At 49.8% G+C, this 16787-nt stretch overlaps 3 protein-coding genes and 1 non-coding gene across 4 annotated transcripts; all 4 read right to left on the minus strand.

Moving 5' to 3' along the window:
* Positions 1-153: 153 nt before the first annotated feature.
* Positions 154-3675, minus strand: LOC123410918 (disease resistance protein RGA4-like). Its single transcript, XM_045103843.1, has 2 exons — positions 2755-3675; positions 154-2674 (listed from the first exon to the last, which is right to left on the minus strand). Exons 1-2 carry the CDS (start codon positions 3522-3524, stop codon positions 484-486), a joined length of 2961 nt encoding a protein of 986 aa, XP_044959778.1. The 5' UTR covers positions 3525-3675; the 3' UTR covers positions 154-483.
* A 4799-nt stretch (positions 3676-8474) lies between these two features.
* On the minus strand, positions 8475-10392 carry LOC123409602 (pyrophosphate-energized vacuolar membrane proton pump-like). Its single transcript, XM_045102458.1, has 5 exons — positions 10015-10392; positions 9644-9931; positions 9131-9510; positions 8966-9052; positions 8475-8880 (listed from the first exon to the last, which is right to left on the minus strand). The coding sequence occupies exons 1-5, from the start codon at positions 10390-10392 to the stop codon at positions 8475-8477; spliced, it is 1539 nt and encodes a 512-aa protein (XP_044958393.1).
* Positions 10393-14391: 3999 nt separating this feature from the next.
* LOC123414459 lies at positions 14392-14530 on the minus strand. Its single transcript, XR_006614423.1, has one exon. It is a non-coding gene; the product is annotated as a small nucleolar RNA Z247 (small nucleolar RNA).
* Positions 14531-15355: 825 nt separating this feature from the next.
* On the minus strand, positions 15356-15719 carry LOC123409603 (pyrophosphate-energized vacuolar membrane proton pump-like). The gene has a single exon (XM_045102459.1). It carries the CDS (start codon positions 15713-15715, stop codon positions 15356-15358), a length of 360 nt encoding a protein of 119 aa, XP_044958394.1. The 5' UTR covers positions 15716-15719.
* Positions 15720-16787: the final 1068 nt, after the last annotated feature.

A 16787-nucleotide genomic window follows, 5' to 3' on the forward strand; every position in this document is an offset into this window, starting at 1 on the left:
AACAAAAGCTTAAATCTGAAAATGACAAACAACAGTAAGCGAAAATGTGCATTTCCATCTCAGAATGTGTTAACTGACTGAACAAGCAGCACAGAGTTGGATGGGAATTCGATTCTAGTATATCATGGAACAGCAAAGATGTAACCCCTCTAGTATATGTAAACTACTCATGAGATTAATTTAACACATTTCGGTTTAATCACGACAGTAATGCTTGAGAAGAAAAAAAAATCTACAGAATCAAGAGAAAATTGATCTCCATCTGGTACAACCATTGCCATTGTAGACAGATGTGACCTATCTGTCAAAGTTGACCCGCGAATACAACTATTTTTTTACGAAAATATATAGAAATTGTGTTGTACAGATGCTGTTGCATAACTGAAAGTTGTAAATGTATAGCCTGTCTCAGTTGCAATGGAGCATAACTGAAGACAAAGAAGCTCAAGAACGTACACATAAGTAACATAACTGACATGTCCCTCACCTCGCAGCAGGAGGCATCGCACCATTCCCCGCACTGGACAGCTCCGATGCAGCCTGAGGGGGTTGTGAAACTATTATTTTGTTCAAAGCTGAACTGGGTTTGTTCACAGAACTTGATTGGACTGAATGGATTATGCATTCATTCTGCAACATATTCCGCGTTAACTGAACTTGACTGAACTCAATGGAGGGTCCCTTCTTAGGTATTGGTCCATCTGTCGCCACATATTTCACAGTAGACTGAGTTTCGCTTGGATCAATCCTTTTGAGAAACTGAACCTTTGGTCTCTTAGGATGCTTCTTTGCCGCAGTTTCCCACATTTCTACTGTCCTTGTACCGACCATCGAATCAAGAGCAACTTCCTCCAGGCAATCATGGTATTCGATGTGGATGCCTGAAAGATCAACAAGATCTTTACAGAGCAGCTGAAGTGACACAAGATACGGTAGAGCTCCTTGTCTGATTGTAGGGAGGACGGGTGTTTGCACGACAAGGCATAAGCGTCGTAGGCTTGGGAAGTCTCCATTGTTTATGACGAAGCTCCTAAGGTCAGCCTCGACCATTTTGAGGTAAAGCAGATACCGAAGCTTACACAGGTTTGATAGATCATTCCCCACCAGATTAGTTGATGAAAGGCACAACTCCGTAAGGCCGCACAGGGATGTAACAAACTGAGGCAGTACGCTCAGCATGCCCCGCAATTTCAGCGAGCTGAGATAACAATATTCTTGTATAGAACCCAGGAAGTCCCCCAGGGAATTTCTAAAGTCAAGTGACAGAGATCGAACTCCTGTAGTGTCCATACCATCTTGAGCATACTTCTGAACTGCCTTCGAAATGTGAGCCATGCTCTTGCTGTCTGCACCAGTGAACTCACACCATATCTTAACCTTCTTTAATTCATTCATATGAGCCATTAGTTGTAGAAATCCAGCGTTTTCATCTGCAACAAATCCTGCAAGAGTCTTCAACTTACATTTTTTGGGCAAGAGCTTCTCCAGTTCACTCATTTTCAGGTCCTTTTTCCCAAGCTTAAACTTTCCAAGCAGGTGAGCTAGGTGAGGCAACCCAATGACTTCATACGGCAATATATCTATCTTGGTCTTCCTAAGGTCCAGTGTCTCTAAGCAGTGTAACTTTTCAATATTCCTTGGAAGGTTGTTGATAGTCCCCCCAAGGCTCAGATATTTCAGATGCCACAGCTTATGTATGTCCTTGAGATGATCGTCCTCCAAATCGTTGCATTCTTGCAGATCCAGTACTCGCAACAGCTCACACCTACAAAACTCAGAAGCGGATTCTTCCACATTCCCAAAGACTGTCAGAGATCTGGCACGAAATTTTTCATTGCCGGATACGTTGACGCTTGCTGGAGTTGTATGTTGGTGGTTCAGGACCAAGGTGCTGCCACTGGCAGGGTTCTGGATGAAGAGGTGACGGAACTTACTTCGATTTTGATCATGGAGAGAAGTGATGAAGTTATCAGACATGGATTTGTGCAGCATGAACTCGTGCATGATACCATGAGTTTTGCACGTCTTCACTTTCGTGTTGTTGCTAGCATCGATCGGTTGGATGATGTTCCGGTCAACAAGTTCCCGGAAGTTCTCGGCTGCTACCTCCATGTCACTGCGTTTGTACTGACATTGCATGTACCCTTCTGCCAACCATCGCCTGATCAAAGTATTCCTCCTGATTGGACGACCATTTGGGTACAGACTTGTATACAACAAGGAGGTCCTGAGAGGATAGCCAGACAGGCTCATGTAGTTATTCACAAGAACCTGTTGCAGCTTTGCAAAGTCTTCATCCTTCTCCATATGAAGCCCGAGGTTGCGGCAGACTTGCATGCAGTGGCTCCCCGTGAGCTCGTTCTCGCCTAGCAAAAATTTGGCCACACTAACAAGAGCAAGTGGAAGGCCGTCGCATTTCTCGACAATCGCTTTCGAACCCCGCTCCAATTCAGGTGAACATCCTTGAAAGAAGACCTTCTTCATGAGCAGAACCTTGGAGAGTTCGGCGTCAAGAATGCCCATCTTGTAAACATAGCCACCACCTGAGCTGCAAGCATTAGCTACTGACTGAAGAGATGTTGTCACAATGATTCTGCATTTTGTTTGTCTATGGAAGATGGATTTTATGGCGTCCCAGTGTTGCTTGTTGATGTCATCGATTACGATCAAACACCTGGCAGACAAATTGGGGAATGGGCAATTGGTTGCGAATTCACTGATTTGCAGATAATAAACATACATAAAGATCCACACTTTGTGGTCCGCAGGAGGCCGTCGATGGAGTTTGGGTCGGTGTGGAACTGCCGGAGTATGGCCGTGAGGAGCCCCTCGGTGTCCCTGTGCTCCGACGCGGCGGCCCAAGCGCGGCAGGGGAACCTCCGGACGACGCCGGGGCAGTCGAACACCGCCCTCGCGAGCGTGGTCTTCCCGGAGCCGCCGAATCCCACGACGGAGATCACGCCCGACCTCCCCGGCTCGCTCTCCAGCAAGAGCTCCACGAGCTCCTGCTTCGGCTTGTCGATGCCCACGAGGTCGCCATCGGCGGCGGCCGCGGGAGGAGAAGCCGCTCCGGCGGCAGCGGCGGGAGAAGAGGAGAGCCTGCCGCCGGCGCGGACGTCGTAGTTGGCCCTCCGCTCGTGCGCGTCCCTGAGCCTGACCCTGAGCTTCCGGATCTCCGCCGCGAACCGGGGGGATCTGGTGGTGCTGGTGACCGCCGTCTTCACGCGGCGGAGGACCGACGCCGACGCATCCCCCTCGCACGCGACGCAGGGCAGGTACCGGTCGATGCAATCCTCGATGTCGTGCGCGAGGTCGCGCATCTCCTCCATGGACACGAGGGCCTGCGGCCGCGGCGAGGAGATCATGGGGTGGGCGTCCCTGGCGCTGGAGATCATGTCGAGCTCGGTGCGGATGAAGCGGAGGTCGTCCTTGAGGCCCTTGGAGAGCTTGTGCTTCTCGCTCAGCAGCGCCACCAGCTTCAGCACCACCTCCTTGGTCAACGCGCTCGCCGCGGCAGCCTCCATGGATACCGGCCCAGCACCCGGCTATGGGGCTTGGGAGAGCAGGCCAGGCAGATGGAAGAAGGTGGTGGGCTATTCAGGCTGCGCCATGGTCGACGGCAGCGAGCAACAGTAGAACCACCGCGACATGGAGACGGAGGAGGGGATGCTTCCGCGCCATAAAAGCATCTCCAACGGCACAGCAAAAAATATGCCTTTAGCGCGCGCGACGCGGCGGGATGCTCCACCGGACGCGTAAAAACTGCGCGTGCACTAAAACAAGTTGAACGCGCTGTCCATCGCCTTATCCCGCGCTGGTAATTTGGAGCGCTCACTTCCGCGCACGGCAGACTCGAGCGCGCGTGAACTCTCTCTCTTTCTTCCTCCTTCGCACCGCGCGCGCCGGCGCCAGCGCCCCTACCACCATGGACGCGCAGACCGGCACCCCGCTGTACAGCCGCGAGCCCCCCGCCGCCGCCGCAGCCGCCGCCGCCGAAAACCCTAGCGCGGCAAGCGTTGGCGCTGCCACCGCCGGAGCTCCGCCGACCGTCGGCCTCGCGCGCAGCCTCTTCTTGCCACCACGGATGACCACGCCGACGGGTGGCGTCGCGCCGGCGCCGTCCCGTGCCGCCGCCGCACCGTCGAAGCTCCCCAATGCGGCGGGGTCGAAGAAAGGAAAAACATCCGCGAAGAAGAAGGCGGCGGACGGCTCCGGGAGCTCGAAGGCGAAGAAGAAGCTTGCAGGGCGGCGGACCGGCGCGACGTCTACCGAAGCGCCGGCGAGCTCACTCGTTGAGCCAGCGACTGATGCGCACCACGTGTTCGACGAAATGCCCCCAAGGTGAATTTCAACTTTTATTTTCTTGTTATTTTTTCAATGCATCATCGACCACGCCGGCGGGTGGCGGTGGCCTCGGCGCCATGGAAGGCATGGGTGGCTTCGGAGCCATGGGAGGCATGGGTGCACCTCCGGCCGCCATGGGAGGCATGCAGGGGCGGAGCTAGGCTAATGCAAGGGTATGCAATGCATACCCAACATTTTCTGCAAAACAAATCCAGTACATAAGCTGTTAGAGAAAAGAGAAATGTAGAAAAGAACGTTCAGCGCCACTTGGGCCTATATATTGGGATGCTACCGTTGCTAGTTAATGCTACTGGCTTCATTGTGGAGCCTTTAACGTGGCCGATTTGACGAAGCCGAGCAGTCCAACCACCACGCCTCGAGCTTTCAATTCATGATTCCGCTGATTCAATCGCCGTTGCGCCGCATCAAAGTGCATGCCGCGCTGCATGCTCGCATCAGACATTTATTAAAGCAACAAACACATCATCTCATCTCCGCCACGCCGCCGATCATTCTCATGCGCGCCTATTAATTTGCGGGTACGCCTGCAACGACGTGCCCAATTATCTCATCGTCTGATTATTTTTTGCCAGTCTAAGATTGTTTAATCTTTATTTCTCTGATTATTACTTAAGAAAAGAATTTCGCAAAAAAAATTAAGAAGAGAGGATTTTCTTCATTCCCTAATTTGTTTTGATTAATCTATTGTTGTACCCAGTCAACTTTGGGTGATGTTTACATTGTCTCACTATAAAACTTGTGAAGAAGTGCAAGAGAAAGAATGCATATAAATTTATGAATTATGAACAATCATTTCTTGCCTCTAAAAGGGTGTGATCGTAGAGTCAATTTATTATTCTCCTTGTTGTTGCCATGTAACTAAATTATTGAAGACATTGTTGCTACAAAGAATAATTTAAAGTTTCATTGTTATTATTATGAACTTTTTTTATGTTTTATATTGTTGTGAAGAAAAAAAATCTTTACGTCGCATACCCATATCGAAAATCCTGGCTCCGCCACTGGAGGCATGGGTAGCTTTGGAGCACCCTCCAACGCTATGGGAGGCATGGGTGGCATGAGTTTTGCTTCTCTCATGGGAGGCATGGGTGCACCTCCGGCCATGGGTGGAATGTCTTTCGATGTGCCTCACACACATACCCATGAAGATGCCGTTGAAAATCTTGCCAAGACCATCGAAGCTACACGTGATGCGGTGCGTGATGAGGTTAGGGAGGAAGATTCATCTTCGAAGGCGGAAGAATCATCTTCGGAAGAAGAGGAAGAAGACGAGGAAGATGATTGATGTGTTTATGTCTTGAACTTTGTTGGATGAACTTGTATTTTGAACTTGGTTTGCATTTTGAACTTGGTTGGATGAACTTGTGGGCATGACTTTTATTCATCAACTTGTTTGTGTTAAATTTCACATGTTCATTGCATTTTGATGAATGTTTCAAACTTATTTTGTGTCCAAATGCTATATATTTGCGCGCTGCATTTTAGCGCGGCTGTTGGAGCCAGCGCTGCGCGACGCACCAAACCAGGCGATATGGGCGCGCGGCAAACATGTTTTTTGGGCGCGGCGCGAAGCGCGGCTGTTGGAGATGCTCTAAGTCTGCCAACCACTCCCCCGAGGTCTACATGTGATCGAAAAGATAATCCAGTTTGAGTCTATTGTTTTGAACCGTTCGATTTCCATCCGATGGTGGGGCCGAAGCCATTCTTGATCTTCCCCACGGTTCTTCTTCCTCACGATTCCCGCACCCATCGGGCTTAGAACATCTACAACCGGACGCTTCAAACGACCCCTTACATGTCCGTGACACGTTTGGTCGGAGATCAGACAGAAGAGAGAAAGAAAAAAAATGACTCAATCAAATCTCTCGTACCATTCCTATATGTTCAGGTTGTCCGCGAACGCTCATTTAAGGACATATATAGAAAGGATATAAGGGCTCGTGCACACGCCCGGTCAGTCTGTCATGTAGGACGCAGCCCGGACATTTTTTATTTTTCTTCATTCATTCTTTTTTTTCTTTCTCTTCCTATCCATCAATCACGTGCAAGTGACCGGACATATGAGGAAGAAAATGAAAAGGATGACTGTGTGGATGGACAAATAGGGAACACCGCCGCGGACATTTAGGGGGCCATAATTGCTATGCCTTGTTGTAGATGCTCTTACCCCTGCTTCTGAGCCCCGCGGTTGTCTGGCACTGCCTCTGCACCGCCTCGGTGCACCGCCCCCGTGTTGTCATCGCTCATGTCATTCTTCCTCATGTCATTCCTCTAACCTTGCACCAACCTCATGTTCTTCTCCAATGACGGCAACCCTCCTTGCACTACCGTTGCCGCATCGGTATCATTCCTCTAACCTTCTCCAATTCAGTATCATTCCTATAACCTTCCCTCATGTCATTCCTCAAAACTCTGAATCCCTCCTCCTGCGATGTCGTTGCCGCGTTGTTAGGACATGTATAATGGGGCCAGCACCATGCTGCTGCCCAACATCCACGTAGGAGTAAAGTAGACGAAGCATTAGCTTCATTTTTGGTGTGGTCTGTCCCATACCCTCTCTCTTACTATTGCATTTTTACTCTAAATCCATGGATGTACATGTCTTGTGTGGTCCTATATTGCTCTTTCCATGTGATTTTGCATATTTTCTCTTTTTTTCTTCTCCTTTTTGATTGAAGCACCAGCCTCTTCCGCAAGAGACCACTCGGCTCTGCAAGCAGCATGATTTTTTTTTCTATGTTTTTTAATCTGACGTGGATCATGGGGCATCACTCCAGCATGGAGCGTTGGTCATGCCCTTACCGGTGGGAAGTCGTTCATGTTTGAGGCTTGCCGACGGACCCTTGCATATACACCTCTAACCCATCTGAGATAGTAGTATCTGATTCTCCCCGATTATGTCCACGAAGATGTCACCGATGCAGTACCCCATGCACACGAAGTATGTACCATGTACACGGGGCCTCATGCGCACGTGCCCCATGACCGCGATGTTTGTAGCAGGTGCACGTGAGTCTGTGCCCACGGGATATCTATAGAGAACTTGCCCATTTTCTTTTGAGAGCTCGAGAGAGATGGGGGAGGGGGATAAGAACAACTCAAAGTTCATGGGCGGCTCCCTTGGGGAAGATGAAGTGGGCCTTATATGGCCGTTAGTAGTGTCACGCATCTTTCGAAAGTTTCGACAAACATCAAGGCCACTTAGTCCGTGTGAGTCTTTCGGATTCTAGAGGATACACCAGGGGCTCTGGATTTTGGTTTTTGTTTTTGGACAAATTAGGTCTCAACAACATAGGGCTCTGATGTAAAGCTTGAACCTATGTCGGAACAAGCACCGAATTGTGGAGGCTCTCAAAACTTCTGGCAAGTATCCAAAAGCTAAGATGGTTGTGTCATGAACAATACTTGGGCAACAAGAGCAACTTTAACGCGCCGACCCAAAAAGACGACACTTTTGTTTGCTTTTTGTCCGTTTGGTTCGACTGTCCGTTCGGTGTCCGCCCTGTCACTACTAGGAAAAGACCTGCTAGTGGCGCACATGTTTTGGCTACTAATGGCGCACTATAGGTGCGCCACTAGCATCACGCCATTAGAATTTTTTACTAATGGTGCACCACAGGTGCGTCATTAGTATCTGATATACTAATGGCGCATCAGGTAGTGCGCCATTAGTATAGCTCATGGCGCGTCATTAGTATGCCTCCCAGATGCGTCATTAGTATGCCTTCCAGGTGCGTCATTAGTATGCCTCCCAGGTGTGCCATTAGCATGCCTCCCAGGTGTGCCACATGTTATACTACCGGCTCTAAAAATATTTAATTATTATCCTCACACCCACAAGAAGGTTCAAGATAAACACATATTACACCACAATGAAAATATGTTTATAAACATGCACATACATTGAACGTAAGTTGACAAACAAATTAACCTAGAGGAAGCATAGTTTTGACCATCTTAACAATCATCTAGAACACACAAGTCACGCTCATGCAGGGACAGTTCCCTTTTCGTGTCGAAGCTCATCCAGCAGCCCTCGATGCCACAATTGTACCCTTCGACGCGCATCGGATGATCTCTTGGAGTCCTCTCCTCTCCTGTAGCCTTCTTCAGCTGCTTCGTCGTTTAGGTGTGAACCTCGCGGTGCTGCAGCAGATGCTTGTGCGTGAAGAACTTCTTTCCACAGCCATCCACCGGGCAGATGTGGCGCCAGCAGCATCAAGAGCATCTGTCCTCTCACGGATTCTGTGGCTCATGCCAGCCATCTCAGCAATTCCACCAGCATTGTCACTAATGGGACCATAAGCATCAATGGCAAGACCAGTTGCCATTGTGCTTAGCATGCCAAGAGCAGCCATTGCAATGCCGTACATTGCAGCAATGGAGAAGCTGACGTAGATGCTGACAGCAATAGCGAAAATTGGGATGATAACAGACTTGTACCCCAGAGCAAGACCGAAGATGACGTTGGTGGCAGCACCAGTTCTGCAGGAATCGGCAACATCTTGCACAGGTCTGCCACAAGGAAACAGCTGGGGCATAAGGCACAATAACATAAAATATGAACAATAATATAACTAGAAACTAATGTTTTAGTTACCTGTAGGCGTTGCTAGTGTAGTATTCAGTCACAAATCCAATAATCAGACCAGCCAATAGACCAACTGCCACGCAGAAGAAAAGGCCCCTGTGAAAAATCAAGAAAGCATAATCAGAAGGAAGTACAACATTGCAGAATTGAACAAATATTGACCCACAAAATTACCAGTTGGACACTTCCTTCTGAGCACCGAAGTTGAAGATGGTGAACTTAGCTGGAAGAGCCAACCAGCTGATGACCGCAACACCAACAGTCATTAGAGCAGTGGAGATGATGAGATGCTTCTTCAGAGCAGGCTCAATTTTGTTTGCAGCCTTAATCTCAAAGAAATCAGTTGCAAAGAGTGTGGTGAGCAAGCAAACAATGATGCCTGCAGAGCTCACGAGCAGTGGGTGGCACATCGCAGTGAAATCATGGTTGATTCCAAAAGATGAGATGGAAGCAACAACAAGAGCAGAGCAGGAAGATTTTGCATATGAACCAAAGAGATCTGATCCCATTCCAGCAATATCACCAACATTGTCACCGACGTTGTCAGCAATCACCTGCAAACAAGAGTTCCAAGTTCAGCAAAGGATATGTCATGAAGCAAAATAGTCACAATATAAATTGTAAGCAATGTCTGCTAATTTGCCTAAAACTATTAGCCAAAAGCTGAGAAGTGAGAAGAGAACTTACAGCTGGGTTCCTTGGGTCATCTTCAGGAATGTTCCTCTCAACTTTGCCAACAAGGTCAGCACCCACGTCAGCAGCCTTAGTGTAGATACCTCCACCAACTCTTCCGAATAGAGCCATGGAAGACCCACCAAGACCATAACCTGAAGGCGAGTTGTGCTGGCTTGGCCCTGACGGTGTACCGAAGGCGAGTTGGGCTGGCTTGGCCCTGACGGTGTTGCGGGCGAGGAGGTGGCAGAAGGTGAGGGCACGGTCGCCCTGCAGCCACGTCCCCAACAGCTTGACCTCTTCCTGCAGCAGTAGCAGGGCACGACAGAGATGTCATCGTCGAAGCAGATTTGAGGGTTGTGTCTTCCAATGGACTTCCGGAATACATATAAAGCTAGTGCAATTTGGGTCAACAGATTCAAGAGATGCCTCAACCACAAGTCGTTATCCTCCATGGCGAAAGCAGTAATGGTGTCCTGCCCACCAAGATGGACGAGGAGAAATGGTGCCCAGAAGAAAGCCAGCTGTTCGGTTCTTCTTAGCCTTTCAATGTTGTTATCCTGATGCCGTGACAGGTAGCCGAGTGCATAAACTGCTGCCAGGCCTGCCCCCAAGTAAGCAGCCCAAAGGGAGAGCCGTAGGAGCCTGTTGCCGCTACACCGCCGGAGCCTGCCAGCAAAGAAGAGGAACAACTGCAGTGTGAAGCTAAGGAGCACGAGTAGCTGCATTTCCCACTCATTATATAGTCTGATCAAATGCTCCATCGCATGTATGCTCGATTCCCTGGTGGATACAACAAAATGTAAAATAATTCAGTGTGTTTTGTCCAAAAAATAGCAAAAGATCGTTAGCTTTCAAATAGAATTCGTCTCCACTTTAGGCATGTTCAACGAAAAAGTATTCAGTGCCTGGTTTGTGACATCATTTTTCCCCTAGCTAGCTAGGCCCTATATTAGCAGTAAACCAGACATACAAAAATGTAGTAGTTTTTCTGGAAGTTCTATCAAAATGAGACGAAATTATATTACAAGGAATCTGTTTTGCATTGAGCAGAATGCCGACAGTGACAACCGGGCGAAGGGTCTCTGCAAGAAAGACCAGAGTGTCTGGCCCAAGTGCTTCTCCACTCTCAATGCTGAGTTTTTCTGAGGTAGAGATAGGTGTACTAACTGGCTTACATTTTTCCATACCTATTCTTTTGAGAATATCAGTAGTGTACCTTTCTTGTGTAAGAAGGATACCATCTTTTACCTTCTTTACCTAGATTCCAAGAAAGTAGTGAAGATCTCCTAGATCCTTGAGAGCAAACTCTAGCTTTAAATCTTTAAGCAGACAAGTTGTAGCATCTGGACTAGAGCTAGCAACAATTATATCATCAACATAGACAAGGACAAATATAGTAACATTGTTCTTACTGTAGAAGAATAAGGAGGTATCTGCCTTTGATGGTGTGAATCCAAGTTTTTGTAACTGTGTACTTAACCTGGAATACTAGGCTCTTGGGGCCTGTTTCAACCCATACAAAGCTTTATCCAATTTGCAGACGTGATGTGGTGTGTTCTTATTTTCATACCCTGGTGGTTGCCGCATGAACACCTCTTCCTCAAGAACACCATGAAGAAACGCGTTCTGGACGTCTAGCTGTCGTAGGCTCCAACCTGTGGAAATAGCAATAGACAGTACAAGTCGAATAGTGGCTGATTTAATAACAGGGCTGAAAGTATCCTCATAATCAATACCAAACCTTTGTTTAAACCCTTTGGCAACCAGTCTAGCTTTGTATCTGTCTATACTATCATCAGCTCTTTTTTTGATTTTATATACCCATTTGCAATCTATCACATTTGCACCTTGCTTTGGTGAGACTAACCGCCACGTTTTATTTTGTGAGCAAGGGCATCATGCAAGGTTATTTGTTCACCGGTACTTGTGAGGAAAGCACGTTTGTGTGTGTCATACCTGACTGTACCGTCTGTATATTTCTTGTCCTTGATAATACCTGACCGAGACCGTGTATGGCGAGGAGGGGCTGTAGTTGCGGCAGATCTGTCCACAAAGAAGTCAGCCACAGAGGATCCAGGCGAGGCGGTCGGGCTGGCCCCCGAAGCAACAGGACCAGAAGGCGGCCCACTGTTGGTGGAGCCAATGGGCTCCGCGCCTGGGATCTCGTCGAAGGCGGCGCAGACGCGGGTGGGCGCCGCACGTGGGGCGCTGTCGGTTGGCGCGGGAGGATCCTCCTCGGATCTGCCGACGCAGGTGGTTGGCGCAGACGTTGGCGCGTTGTAGCTGGCAGTTGTAGCTGGCAGTTGGCGCGGGGGAGCCGCCGAGGCGGGTGGACCCCGCAGGTGGGGCGCTGTCGGCCACGCGGTTGCGGGCGGTTGGCGCGGCGCGGATGCAGGTGGGCGCCGCACGTGGGGTGCTGGCGGTTGGCGCGGGAGAATCCGCCTGGGGCGCCGCGTCGGGCAGACTGGCAGCCTCGGATTGCCCGCCGACAGGAGCTGCAGCAGCCAGAGGATCCGCTTGGAGTTCCGCGACGGATTTTGCTGCATCTGGAGACATGAAATAACGCCCTGTAGCTGCATTTTCAGCGTCAGTTTAAGCAGATTCAAAGATATTTTCCACAGGATTAATCCTAATTAATTCACCCCCGTGACTCGAAGATGGAATAGGCTCGGAAAGGAGGGAGATTTCGGCACGCAAAAGAGCTCCCGCATTAGGATGGAGTTTAGCAAAGGGAAACATTGTTTCATCAAAGACAACATCACGGGGAATATAAATACGACCGGATGAGATGTGTAGACACTTGTAGCCTTTATGGAGATTACTATAACCAAGGAACACACATTGTGTGGACCGAAACTCTAGTTTATGATGGTTATAGGGACGAAGATTTGGGTAACATGCACACCCAAAGATTTTGAGAGAACTGTAGTCAGGTGTTTGATGAAACAAACGTTCCAATGGAGTAGTGTTGCCAATGACTCGACTAAGCAAATGATTTATAAGGTATGTGGTTGTGATAAAGGCATCATCCCAATATTTAAGTGGCATGGATGCGTGAGCTAGAAGGGATAGGCCAACTTCAACAATATGATGGTGTTTTCGTTCGGCCGAACCATTTTGTTGATGAGCATGGGGACAAGAGACATGGTGAATAATCCCAATGCTACGAAAGAAGGAGTTAAGTTTTTCATACTCTCCTCCCCAGTCACTTTGGACTGCAAGTATCTTTTTATCAAATTGTCTCTCCACAAGTGTTTGGAATTCTTGAAAGACAGAAAAAACTTCAGATTTGTTTTTGAGCAAGTAGATCCATGTGAACTTGCTATAATCATCGATGAAACTGACATAATATTTCTTTCTACCAAAAGAATCTCTTGCATGACCCCATACATCACTGAAAATAAGCTCTAAAGGAGCATGAGACACACTATTTGACAAATGATAGGGAAGTTGGTGACTCTTGGCACATTGACAAGCTTCACAAACAGACTCTGTATTGGAACTTTTGACAATGCAAGATTGCCTTTATTGACTACTTGCTTAACTATATTTGAGGAAGGATGCCCTAATCTCTGGTGCCATCTGGCTAGTGACGGCTTGGTGGTGGAGTAAACTTGGCGACGACGTGTCTCTCCACAAGTGTTTGGAATTCTTGAAAGACAGAAAAAACTTCAGATTTGTTTTTGAGCAAGTAGATCCATGTGAACTTGCTATAATCATCGATGAAACTGACATAATATTTCTTTCTACCAAAAGAATCTCTTGCATGACCCCATACATCACTGAAAATAAGCTCTAAAGGAGCATGAGACACACTATTTGACAAAGGATAGGGAAGTTGGTGACTCTTGGCACATTGACAAGCTTCACAAACAGACTCTGTATTGGAACTTTTGACAATGCAAGATTGCCTTTATTGACTACTTGCTTAACTATATTTGAGGAAGGATGCCCTAATCTCTGGTGCCATCTGGCTAGTGACGGCTTGGTGGTGGAGTAAACTTGGCGACGACGATGTTGATTAAAGACTCTTGATGTGATGGGGTATAGTCCTCCAATGCATCTACCGCGATGGATGAGTTCCCTCGTTGCCCGATCCTTAATGAAAAAATAGGTAGGATGAGTTTCAAAGAAAATATTGTTGTCGGATGTCAAACGTGACATGGAAGCTAGATTCTTATCGGCTTGTGGAACATGGAGAACATCTTTAAGAACAAGGTCACGTTTGAGGCTAGGGGAATTAATAGAGGATTGCCCAATGTGAAGAATATCCATACCTCCACCACTTGCGGTGTGAATCTGATCGTTGTCGTGGTACCTCTCTCGGAGAGCCAGCTTCTCTAGCTCATTTGTGACGTGATCTGTGGCGCCGGAGTCAGCGTACCAAACCGTCTCACCATCGGCTCCACCGTGTTCCCGTGTGGCGGCAGCAGCTTGCCGTGTTTTGGGTGTGTAGTCCTCATCATACCCGTGCCAGCAGTCAATGACTTCGTGGCCCGGCTTCTTGCAAAGTTGGCACCTTGGTCGGCGATTGTTGTTGTAGCCGTCGCCGTTGTAGCCGTTGGTGTAGCCCCCGCCGCGATCACCGCCGCCGCGGTCACCACCACCACCAGGGCGAGTCTGGCCCTGCTGTCCGGCGCGTCCTCCACCGCCGCTTCCGCGTCCGCGCCCTTGCTGTCCACACCCACGGCCACGTCCGCGGGAGGCGGCGTTGACAGAGGATTGACGTAGATTGGATCCTTGCAGCATACTGAGCCGGGCGTCGAAGCTTAGAAGCTGGCTGTAGAGCTCCTGGACTATGACCGGTTCGACCCGCGCGGCCAAGGCGGAGATCACGGGATTGTAGTCGATGTCGAGGCCGGCGATGACATGAGAGATGATCTCAGCATCTCCGAGCGGTGCGCCGGCGCAGGCAACTTCATCGGTGAGGGTTTTGATCTTCCAAGATATTCTGCCATGGTTAGATTACCTTTTTGCAGATTGGTGAGGGCCATCCTGGTGTTGATCTTTTGGGCTTGTGTTTGTGCAGCAAACATGGCATGGATGGAAGTCCATACCTCGGCCGGCGTCTGAAGCATCGCCACTTGCGCGAGAACCTCTCGAGAGAGAGATCCCATGAGGTATCCTTGTACCTGCTGTTGTTGCGCATACCAGATTGATCTGGCGTAGTTGAAGACCTTCTCTTCCTTCCCATCCTTGGTGATGGAGATGGTGGCGGGAGGCGCCCGGCTTGCGGCGTCGAGGAAGTGTTCCATCTGTGCTCCCTTGATCTGGGGTAGCACGACGGCCTTCCAAAGAAGAAAGTTCATCCTGGTGAGCTTCTCTGATGGAGGTGGACCGAGAGAGAGCGAGGTGTTGGAGGAGGATGAGGGCGCGGCGGATGTGATTTGGGTGGATGCAATGGTGGGGAGCGCGGGGCCTGTCATCGTCGACTCTCTCTGCGATCAATGGAGCGATTTCTCTTCTCGATAGCTAGGCGTCGAGAGGAAGGGCTCTGATGACCATGTGATGAAGCGTAGAACCCTTTGTCTCGGGCCACAATGTATTTATATCACAAATATCTTGGAGTACAAGGCAAGATCTTATCAAGAGGTTACATGAGATAAGGGAGATCAGAGAAGAGATAGAACCGGGTTTAAGCTACATCAACCAACAACCGTATCCTATACAATTGTCTAACACAGAGCACTGTGGTTCTCCACACAAGCCAAACGATGCCTGCCATCATGGGGACCAAAGCTTCCGAGCCTGAGAGGCTGAGAACCAGATCTGGGGGAGGGAGCGGGTGAGAGGGAGAGGGGGAAGCCACCACCGTTGTTGGCGAAGGGGATGGGTGAGCTCACCTTCAGAGATGGCGGTCTGGATCTCGGCGCACTTGATGACGACGTTGTGGTCATTGAGGCCCTCCTCCTCCTCGATGAGGTAGTCGCCGTAGCCGTTCTTGGCGTCGACGGCGGCGGAGGCGGCGCTGGGGGTGACCTTGACCTTGGAGACGATGAACCACTGCGCGACGGCGAAGACGATGCCGATGACCCCGCAGACAGGGATGAGGATCTCCGTCCCGAGCTCCCCGAGGATCGCCATGGCTGGCTGGCCAACGAAACCCTAATGACGGACCGGACGGCGGCAGGCGGGGTGGGATGGGGGGGACAGACGGGTCTTATCCGTGCGGGAGGAGGTGGCGCGGGCAAGGAGAGGAAACAGATCGTGGGAGGGAGGGAGGAGAGAAGTGGAGGACAGGAGGAGGCGGAGCAGTGCGGCCGGCGGCGTGCAAGGCTAGGGTTTGGAGGGAGACGAGGCTGGAGGAAGAGGACAGTGGCGGCCAGGTCCTCTCCACAGAGCGCGGGGACTGGCATGGGGATTTTAGCGGGGGTGATAGCAATGGCGCATCCCCAGGGGTTGCGCCATTAGTAACCCTGGTTACTAATGGCGCATCAGCTGGTGGTGCACCATTAGTAGTTTTGTAAAAAAAAATATATAGTAGTGGCGCACTGGGTGAGCGGTGCGCCATTACTAGTTAAACTAGTAATGGCGCACTCTGCTCCGGTGCGCCATTAGTACTTTTGTAAAAAAAATATAGTAGTGGCGCACCGAGTGTGTGGTGCGCCATTAGTGTCCATCACACTAATGGCACACCTACACATGGTGCGCCACTGCTATATAGTAGTGGCGCACTACTTGTCTGGTGCGCCATTAGTATCTATGTCATCTATAGCCCTTTTCCTAGTAGTGTGTTTAACATTTGCGTCGATAGTGCACCCAACGCCCGCGGCCCATATTTGCCAGCATGGCTGGCTAGCCGCCCCTTTAATAAATATGCACACATTTTGCATTATTTGGCAAGCAGGCATAGTCCATTTTGTACCTTGGCAAACTGTCGAACAGCTTCCGGACGTCGTCGAAGAAGTAGGCCGGTGAAGAGACACGCGCCTACCCATGGACCAGGTGCCTGGCCTGGACAAGTCCCGGCGGCGAGATGGTGGTGACGGAGAGGTGGCGATGTTGGGGGGAGGTGTGTCGGCACCAACAAATGGACGGTGGAGACGATGCGGAGGAGACGGCCGAGGGTTTGTTGTCGGTATGGGATGTGAGAGGATGGCCAATGTGCCACCGACTAGCGGGCCATGGGAAGGAGTAGGCGGCTACCGCACGCGTC

The sequence above is a fragment of the Hordeum vulgare genome, chromosome 7H (genome assembly GCF_904849725.1).
Source record: "Hordeum vulgare subsp. vulgare chromosome 7H, MorexV3_pseudomolecules_assembly, whole genome shotgun sequence".
NCBI lineage: Eukaryota > Viridiplantae > Streptophyta > Magnoliopsida > Poales > Poaceae > Hordeum > Hordeum vulgare.